Source organism: Paroedura picta, chromosome 8 (genome assembly GCF_049243985.1).
Source record: "Paroedura picta isolate Pp20150507F chromosome 8, Ppicta_v3.0, whole genome shotgun sequence".
NCBI classification, from domain to species: domain Eukaryota; kingdom Metazoa; phylum Chordata; class Lepidosauria; order Squamata; family Gekkonidae; genus Paroedura; species Paroedura picta.
The window spans coordinates 59,290,151-59,299,787 of record NC_135376.1 but is presented as its reverse complement, the minus strand read 5'-3'; the positions used below and the strand labels follow the sequence as shown (position 1 = coordinate 59,299,787).

The 9,637-nt window shown below is 57.2% G+C and overlaps 1 protein-coding gene across 1 annotated transcript; it reads right to left on the bottom strand.

Moving 5' to 3' along the window:
• Positions 1–2,847: 2,847 nt before the first annotated feature.
• On the bottom strand, positions 2,848–6,654 carry HMX3 (H6 family homeobox 3). The gene is made up of 2 exons (XM_077350018.1): positions 6,034–6,654; positions 2,848–4,773 (listed from the first exon to the last, which is right to left on the bottom strand). Exons 1-2 carry the CDS (start codon positions 6,356–6,358, stop codon positions 4,103–4,105), a joined length of 996 nt encoding a protein of 331 aa, XP_077206133.1. The 5' UTR covers positions 6,359–6,654; the 3' UTR covers positions 2,848–4,102.
• Between the last annotated feature and the right edge of the window lie 2,983 nt (positions 6,655–9,637).

Sequence of the window (9,637 nt, the reverse complement as noted above, 5' to 3'; positions counted from 1 at the left end):
TTGAACCGCTGTCAGGAAGAGGACAGCGTTCCAAAGGGGAGGTCTCCTAAAGTGGCCTCCGTCCTCAGAAAGAGGACCCCCTATTTATAACCTCAGCCGGAGCCAAAGCTCAAAGCAGCGCTTATTTTGAACGCAAGAAGTACCCAGCCCCAGAGGCCTCGGTAGGAGGGCGGCCCGCTATTGACCTGGCTGTCCTTCAGTCCCCCTTCCTGCAGCGCCAAACTTGGTCCCCCTCCTGGGCTCCTCCTGGGCATGCGCTCCCAGTGTTCCCAGAAGGAAGCCTCCCATGAAGTCTCGTCTCCACAGGACAGGCCGAGGGCGAACAGCAGGGGTCCCCTTTCGGACTCCCAGCCCCCTCTCCCCTCGCTTGCGCAACGGAGGGGAAAGAACCCTTCTGGGCACGGAAGAGTGGACTCAGAGGGGTGCCATGCGGTCTCCCTGGCGGTTGGATGCCCTTTGCGCGCAGGGCCGTTCCAATCCAGGCCCCGAGATGCACCACTCGGGCCACTGCAGCTCAGCGGCTGGAAGAAACAGGGCACTGGGGAGCTCTGAGCGCCTCGAAGGGGAGCCTGGGAGTTGTCAGAGTAGCTTTCTTGGCTGGGATATTAAAGGAGAGGAGAATCTGCCCCCACCCGCCCCCTTCACCCCCTGGATGAAACCTCTGGCCAGGGAGCCAGGAAGAGGGATAGGAGAGAACGGGAAAAGATTTCAGAGCAGGGACTCTGGGGGCGGCCTCTAAAATCAAAGAGGCCTTCTTCCCTCTCCTTTCTCAGAATCAGGGGGTGCCTTCCCCTTCCTCCCGAGGGACAGCTGCCTATCCAACCCCCCCTTCCCCTTGCCCAGAAAGCTTCGCGGAGCTTCCCGAAGCTTGCAAGGAAATGCCTTCTAAGGAACAGCCCGAGCCCCTGGGCAGCAAGAACGAAATGCGAGACTCAAAATAACGTCCGGCCCTCTTCGTGGCTCCATTTGCACTCTAGGCAAGGCTCTGGGTTGTTTTCTTCCTGCGGCTCAGTCTGGGATGCTTTCAGGGGCGGGCGGGCGGGGTGGGGGTGGGGAGGAGGAGGACTGTAGCCAACAGCAGCAGGTGTAGCATATAAAAGCCAGATAGAGAAATAAGAGGGGGACAAGCTGTGCTCGCCTCCAACTGGTCCTTTCTCGATTGAGTGAAGACCGGGTGAGCCAGGAACCGTTTTCAAGGCACTAACCACAAATAGAGAAGTTATTTTTCTCGGCGTTTGATAACATTGCAGCCTGGTGCTGGCTGATGGAAAGGGGGGTATTTGCTATTGCAACAGGCTCTTTTTTTAATGGATTGCTAGTGACTTGGCCCCAAGTTAGTATTGCAAACAGCAAAAAGGCATCAGCGTGTTTGTAGGTGACACAAGGAAGACCGGATTTTGACTCTGGATTTCTGTTTATTTTCCATCGATCACTCAGGCCAAAAGGTTTCAATCCCAAACGAAAGGAAAATAAATGGCGATCTGTTCTCTATAGTCGTTTTTTTTTAATGGTGAAAACTTGCCTCAACTGTATATACACATACCAAAAAAAAGGATGATTCATGCCAGTTTTCTATAAACGGGAAACAAGATTATCTCCCGGAGTGGGCCAAAAAGCTCCACTAAAGAACACACACCCTGTACCAATTGAGCTGAACAGATGAAACAAAACACAGCGCCAAGGAAACAAAACAAAAAAGGGGAAACTTTCGGGGTAAATTTTCTCTGGAGGGAGGAACAGAAACCTGAGCTGGGCTTCCCGCTTGCTTGAAACCCTGCCGGCAGTTTTCTGAGACAGGCTAAAGTGATCAGTCCCCCAGGTTGGGTTGTCCCCTCCCTGAATGGCGCACTTGGAGCCAAAGGGAAAGCGTCTCCTTCAGACAGTTTAAAGTATCTGCCCGGGCCCCTGGGAGTGAAATTGGACCCCAGGAGTGGCTGAGAAGGACTGGCTCTGGAGGGGGCAAAGGGGTCTCTGTGGCCCTGGGAAGCTCGGCCTGGGGCCCGCCACCACCCCTGTGATGAGCTCCAGCCGCAAGACAAGGGTCGTCCGCTGCGGCAGCTTCGGGAAAGGCAGAGGTGTGCCGGCTGGCAGTACGAGTCCCGAAGCCCCTGGAGGGTGGCCAGGTGGGTCCTGAGTTCGAATGTCGAGCGGCGGCCTGGGGGAGGAGAGCCGGCGCGGCGACCCTCCTCCGGCAGCAATGGTGCGCGCCGCCCCTTCAGGCGCACCGGGAGGTTGCAGCTCCCGCCTCCTTTCGCCCTCCTCCGAGCCCGGCAGTGATGCTGGAGGGGCTTTAACCTCTTGCTGGCTGCGACCCAGGAGATCGCTGCCACAGAGCCGGGGCGGGGAGCGGTGCCTTGAGCAGCAAGGAGATCTGGAGCGCGCCCCCCTGACCTGCCAGCCCCCCTGCGCTGCAAACTGCCCCGCCCCCCAATTGCCCGTCGGAAGGACGCTTTGGAAGGGAGGGCTCCCCGGAGCCAAAAAGCGGCAGAGCCCCGCGATCCCCGCCCGGAAAGGGGCTTGAGGCACCACTCGTGCTCCGGAGGAAAGGTTTACCTGCGTGGGGGAGGCGTGGAGAGGCAGGTGGTCGATGGGAAGGGTCCGAGGGAGCTGGCTGCGTTGGCCGGAAAAGAGCTGGAGGCAAGGCCCGTGCTGCGCAGGCCAAACTGGCCGGCGGGTTCCTTCGGGAGAACAATGGCTCCTCTGTCCTGGGCTCCAGGTTCAGCCAGCCGGTGGGGTGGGCCTGCATGTCCCCCCAGTCAGAGGGCTGGAGAGAGACCGCTCTCCGCTTTCTCTTCCCCAGTCCCCTCCCCATCCTCCCGGAATGAAAACGAGCCCGTCAGCATCATCCTTAAGGAACAGCTTCTCTTTATTTGTGTTTTTTTTTCTCCAACCACAACATTGAATCATTATAACAATTATTTTTTTCTTCTCCCCATGATTCATTTTTTTTAAAAAATAGGACCGATCCCTGCTGGAGAGGGAGAAGGGGGTGGGGTGGGGAAGTGGAGGAATTATCTGAAGGGGGAATCTTTTTTTATTTTTATTTTTTTTTGGTCAGACAACAGGTGAGAGGGTCAGGCAACGAAGACTGGGGCTCTCCATTCCAGGCGGCCTCTGAAAAGCCAGGCCCGCCAAGAAAACTGTACAGAAGAGCAAAGAAGTTACAAAATTCTCCGCAGGCGGATTGATTGTCCATCACTTAAAGCTCCCCCCACACTCCACCCTGCCCTTGGGGAGTTTAGAGTTCAGTCGCAACGGTTTCACTCAGCCTCCCCCCCCCTTTTTTTTATTTCGTGCACTTTCTCTCCTCCCCCACAACGATCGCACAATGGAAAATAAACTCAGACCTTTCCTCCCCGGTCAAACACCGCCCGCCCAAACAGGGCCCTCCAAATTGTACAATATTGCACAGGTCAGCGAGACAAACCAAAGGAGTCTTTTCTCTTTTTAAGGGCGGTATGTAAAGAGCAACATAGAGCTATAGCTTCCCCCTTCACAACTTTTTAATTGAAAATAAAAACATCCGGAATAAAATAAGATTCATAAATAAAGTAAAAAAAAAGTGTACACCGCGAAGCTTCTTGAACTCATAAGGTTGCCTTTCTGTCTAGGGATTGAGCTCCACTCCGGGAGGGGGAGATAGAGGCAGAGACCCTCGGGAGGGCTCGGGACCCCCAGAACCTGGGAGTTGCACCGGCCAGGAGAGGTCTCCAAGGGACCCATTGGCTCTGGTTTGGATCAGCCGTCGGTCCCCAACCAGGCCATTCCACAGTGCGACGCTTTGTGTCCCACTTTTATAAAAAAATAAAAAAATAAAAATAGCCATCGTCCTTCTATTCCACCCCCGCAAGGACAAAGTAGCTTGCCAGGTGGCTCTCTCCTGGGGTTGCGACGTCTCCTGGAGGGCAAGGGAGGCTGAAAGTCTGGCCCAGCAGGGCAGCTAGCCCCTCTCCCCCTGCTCCGCCTCAGGCGCCGGGCCGGGAGGGCCAGGAGAAGCAGGCCATGGTCCCTGAAGGCCCCCGCCTGCCCTCTTCCCTCCCCCACCCCCGGCCCTCTCCCTCGGCCGCCTCGCCAGGATGGCTCAGCCGGGCGGCCTTCTCTCTCAGACGGGCCGCAGGAGCGGCACCGAGGTGACCACGGGGTGTGAGTAGTAGACCGGGTGGGGGAAGGTGAGCAGGGGCTGGCTGACGGGTGCGCCGCCCGCCGTTGGGCCCCCTCCTCCCCCTCCTCCGCCGCCCCCTCCGCCTCCTCCGCCGGCCTCGGCGGCGGCAGCGCTCTCATGGTAGAGGATGGGGACGCGGACGATGCGCTGGGCGGCGGCGTGGCTCAGGTTGGCAGCCTCCAGCTCGGCGGCCAGCTGGCGCTTCCACTTGTTGCGCCGGTTCTGGAACCAGATCTTGACCTGCGTTTCAGTGAGGTGGAGGGAGGCGGCCAGGCCGGCGCGCTCAGAGCTGCTCAGGTAGCGCTTGAGGTCGAAGGTGGACTCCAGCTGGAAGACCTGCGAGCGCGAGAAGACGGTGCGCGTCTTCTTCTTGCGGCACGGCTTCTTGTCGGCGCTCTCGTCGGCCTCGCGCTTGGGCCAGTCCTCGGCGCCGCTCTCCTCCTTCTTGGCCTCCTCGGCGTCGCTCTCCTCCAGCACGATCTCGGCCGGGCTCTGCGAGTCCAGCTCCGGTGCCTCCCGCTCAGCCTTTAGCAGCGGTGCCTCCGGGGAGTCCCGGTCCGTCCCCGCCGACGCCGGCGACGAGTCTCTCCGCAGCGACTTCTCCACGGAAGCTGCCAGGTGGGAAGCAAGCCACAGACACACACAGAGCGCAGTCAGGAGCAGCGCCGCCGGCCCTCGGGCAACCGGCCAGCCCCGGCTCTCCTTCCGAGAAGAACCCCCCTCCACCAAGGCGTGCCGGCTGGGATGCAGCCAGCCCCAATCCCAATCCCCCCCCCTAGGGTTCCCGAGGCACTGTGCCGACAGGTTTGGCCAAAGGCACCTCCTCAGAAGTAAATCACCTCCAAGCCAGCCATTCTACGCTCAGGCGAGGGGCCAGTCTCAGGCACACTTCCCCGGGAGTCCGCCTGACCCGTTTCGTGGATCTGTCTGCATTCATTTCAAAGCCCGTCCCGTTTCGTTCCCTATGGAACTTATTTTCAAAGGATTGCCTGGGGAGGGGGGGGTCCTAAATCCCAAAGGAACATGAGATCCCGAAAGCCCCTTTCTTATGACGGTCCCATTCCACTTTTTAAAAAAGCAAGTCCCGGATGGTTCCCCCTTCCCCTCGGACAAGCCGACACGCGGATGGGTCTCCTGAAGACTCTCCAGCGCTTCCCCGTCAGGCTTCTGCCTATCTATGCTTTCAGCACTTTCTCGGAACGAAATTCGTAGGATTTTGATGTGGGACTTCCAAGTAAACGCGATTAGGATTGGAGCGGGACCCAACTACTCAGCACTTTTGGACGGCATGCCAAACCACTGGAGGGGGGGGAGAGACAAAATTCTTAAAGGTGGCCATGAAGCCACAAAGTTTGGGGGGAGAGACGATTTGACGATTGGGTGGATGGGTTGGGTAGGTGGGCCTGTTTGCAAATGGGGCTTCCTTGGATGTCTTCTAATGTTCATTAGAGGACGTTCATTAGATGATGGACCAGAAGGTGGTGGTGGGGGGGTTCTCCTATCCAGGATCTGCTATCCTTCTTGTGGAAGCCGACGGAGCAAAAGTCATGGGGACCCCCCCCCCTCAGGTTATCCTGCCCAGACCCTCCCCCAATTGTTTGGGGCAGACCCACCTCCCCCCTTGGCTGACTTTATTGGAGTCGACTGGGAAAGAACTTCTCTAGGGGCTACCGAGAAGCCCGGGAGGAGCCGGTGGAAGAAGGTAGCTTGGGAGGAGGTCCCAGCCTGGAGATGGAATCCAAGGTCCCAGCCACAGCGATCCCCCCTCCCACCCCCGTCCCGCACTTCCCTCCGCCAGACCTCCCCTAACTGGCCGGTCCACAGGGAAGGGTGGCTGGTGGGCAAGGGGCGGGGGAGGGGTCTCCCAGTACCTTCCGGCCTCGGCAGGGGGCCTCCGGCAGGGGTCAGGCTGTAGGGGTACCACCAGGCAGGAGACCTCTCCAGGTAGTGGGCAGGCAGGGCGAAGCGCTGAGCCGGGATCTCGAAGCGAGGGAAGGTGAGGTCTCCCATTTGCGACAGGGCGAAGCCGGCCCCCTCCAGAGCCCCCTTGGCCACCGGAGGGAAGAGCGCCCGGGGCTGCTTGGGGGGCGCCTTGGGATGGTCCCCGCTGAGCAAGTTCTTGATGGAGAAAGGGGACTCCTTGGGGGGCGGCGGCGGCGCTTGGCTGCTAGGGGCGTCCTGTCCGGTCTCGGGCATTCTTCCCACTGGGCGCCCGTCGACGGGGCGGTGTTTACACTGCGCTCCGGAGGGTCTCCGAATTAACCGAGGGCATCGAGGCCTCCCTGGCCGCTTCCTCTGCCGCCGCCGCCGGGGCTGTCAGGGGCGGCTGCTCCTGCGTCAATCCGGCGCCGAGTGCTGCTCCTGCTGTTGCTGCTGCTGGTGTGGAGCTCCGAAGGGCCTGGCGGCGGGCGGCGGGCGGCGGCGGCTGGGCCACGGGGCTGCCCCGGCGGAGGCGCGGGCGCGAGTGAGGGAGACCGGCCGCGCAGGAGGCAGAGGCAGAGCGAGAGGCGGAGGAGGCTCCCCCTCCCCCCCCCCGCACCGCTGGCCAGGCAGCCGCGCTCGCCCCTCCACGCCCCCCTCCGCCTTGCCGCTCGGGCGCCCGGAGACGCCAGCTCTCCGCTTATTGGCTTCAGAGGGTCCAATTAGGCAGCAAATGAGCACTGGCCGATTAGCGTGCTAGGGCAACGGGCCTCGCCCCCCCCCCAGCATGCACCGTGGGGAGGGAGGCGGCCGGGAGGTGAGCGGGAGGCGGGAGGGATCCCGCGCATCTGGACCCGCCTTGGCCGCTCGGAAACCAGCAGGGCAGCGGCCACCGATGCTGTCCATGGCTGATCCAAAGCCGATGGTCCCCGAAAGCCCACCCCTGAATGCGTGGGGTGGTCGTGTGCGCCCGCCGGGGGCTCCTGTCCTAGGGCCTTTCCAGCCTGCGGCTGGGGGAGATTTAGGGGGTTCGGGAAGGCCCCCCTCACTTTCCCTTGCAGGGCACACTGCCAGCGGGGCAAAGCGCCCTAGATCTTTCTCAAAGGGTCTCATCTCCATTCCTTACAGCCCGGACTAGGAAGGAAGGAAGGAAGGAAGGAAGGAAGGAAGGAAGGAAGGAAGGAAGGAAGGAAGGAAGGTGAAAGAAACAAAGGAAAGAAGAGCACCATTTGCATGCCACATTTGTCCATCAGAAAAGCTTCCCAGAAATCTGTTTCTTATAAGTTTTGTTTAATGTCGATGGATTTAATAGATGGGTACTTGTGGGGCTATACAGATAACGAATAGAGAAGGTCGCCAACTGGGGTTAGGGTCAAACTGTGGGCAAAGCAGGGCGTGACACACCAGCCACATTCCGGGCCCAATTCCTCGTGGGGGGGGGTCTGGACCCTGAGCCCTCAAGGAGACACAGAGAGATGCGCTTTTCGTGGAGTACCTTTCTTCGGCTTGGGGGTGGGGGTGAGTGGCTATGCCTCTGCATCTCCGGAGGCCTCTTCCATTTCGACCGGGTGCTTTCTTCAGGTTCATCCACCCCACTTGTGCAGAACGCCTTGCTGGGGGGTTAGGAGGGGAGGACATCTCTCCCCGTCCTTCAGGTGTGCTTGCCCAGTCAAGGGGGACGACTGTTTCGTAAACGCCGATGCCCTCTCCCCCGCCCAGCAACGCCTCGGAAGATCTATGCCTCTCAAAAGGCCACGCGTTGTACCGACCCAAGCGTCCCTTTGAGCATGCAAAAGTGGAAAATAATGAAAGCACATCCATGAAGTGGCTTTCGCTAATCTCTCTCCCCCCCCCCCCAATAGGTGTTGTTTCATTCCGGCATTTGCAACTTCTTCGGGAAGAAGTTTGCCAGGATTTTTTTTGCTAGAGGTGGGGCCAAACCAAACCTCCTCACACCTGTCGATTTTGTCCCTTTCAACAAGAGAGACTCCAGGACCATTTATGCACTGGAGGTTTCATGCTGGGTTGCAGGCTGGAGTTTTAGTCGTGGCAGGTTGCCCCACCTCTTCCTGCACCCACACGGGGGAGCATTTGGCCCAGTGCACCTCATTTGCCCCCGATTTGTGCTCCTGCATGAGAGCTGCGGCAGTGAAGTGCCCAGTGCATAAACGGTCCAGGGGATACTTCTGCACAAATGACTATCCGCAAGCGAACTCTTTTGCCCACCCAAGGGTGAGAAACAAGCTCTGGCGACCCGCCTCTTGCTTTGATAACACAGCTCGGGATGTTTTGTTCAAAACGAAACAAAACAGGCCGGCTCCTTCCCCAACTCTCATCAATCACAGCTTTGTAATTGTTCCCTTCCCCGTGGCCTTTCGGAAACGAAATGCCCAACCCGGATGATTTGGTGTTTAAAACACACGTGGATCGTGGCATTGTTTGGGAGGTGAATCACTCCGAATTAACTTGGCTGTCGTGGTTCTCCACCTTCACAAGAAGAACAGGCATCTTGGCTTATCTTCGGACAATCCAGATGAAGCAGAAGGGAAAGAACGCTGGATGAAGTGAAGTTTTAAACTGGGTCTTCTTGTGGAAAAGGTTTCCAACCGGTTAAATGTCTTTTAAAGCTAAAATCTGAATCCCATACGCTAGTGGGAAAGATCTAAATGATGAGAATATTGACAGGCACCTTGATCTCTCTCTCTGTCTCTCTCTGTCTCTCTCTCTCCCTTCCCGAGAGACAAAACAAACCGGAGCTGTTCCCCTTCCCCTGGCTTATACCAAGATCTTTTCAGCTGCACCCCACCTAAGCCCCCTGCATTATTTTCAAGTGGGACAACAGACCAAAACAGACCAAGCAAATTGTTTTTAATATCTTGATATCTTGATAATCTGATACATGTTGGTTTGACGTTTCAAGCACTTTCCGTGCCAGTCTGTGCAGTGAAGAATAAATCAACTTTAAACAACCTTTATCCTCCACATCTACTTTCTTTCTTTTAAAAGTTTCCTTTCAGCAAAACTAAATCACACAGCGCCCTCTGTTGGACTTTCCTATCACACCTTTACCTATCCTATCCTATTCTGGCGGATGAATAAGGACAAACCGCTGTATAAAAAACCCACACCTCCCACCCGGAAGATCTAGGAGAGAAACTAAAAATATCTATAAAGATTGATGGTCTTAATGGAGTACCAGTAAAAGAGCTCAGATATCCTGTACAACGCACATGGTTGCTGCCACCCTACTTTTCAATGTACATGAAATAAAAGTAGTTTAAGGTCATGCAGTTCCAGAAAGGAGAGAAAAAGAGTCTGTGACCTCATCATCAGTCTCCAAGGACTAGCTTTTTTGTGGAATATTTATGGCAGGACACAGTGTTCAGTTTCCAAAACGTTTTTATTTATCTTTTACTTTGAGGGCTCAAAAGAATGGATGAGGTCTCTTCTGACCCTATCCTACCAAGCTTCAGGCTGCTCTATAATGGGATTCCAACAGCCTCCTGTGTAGGGTTACAGCAATGACATTTCTAGGACATGATTTCTGGCACAGAG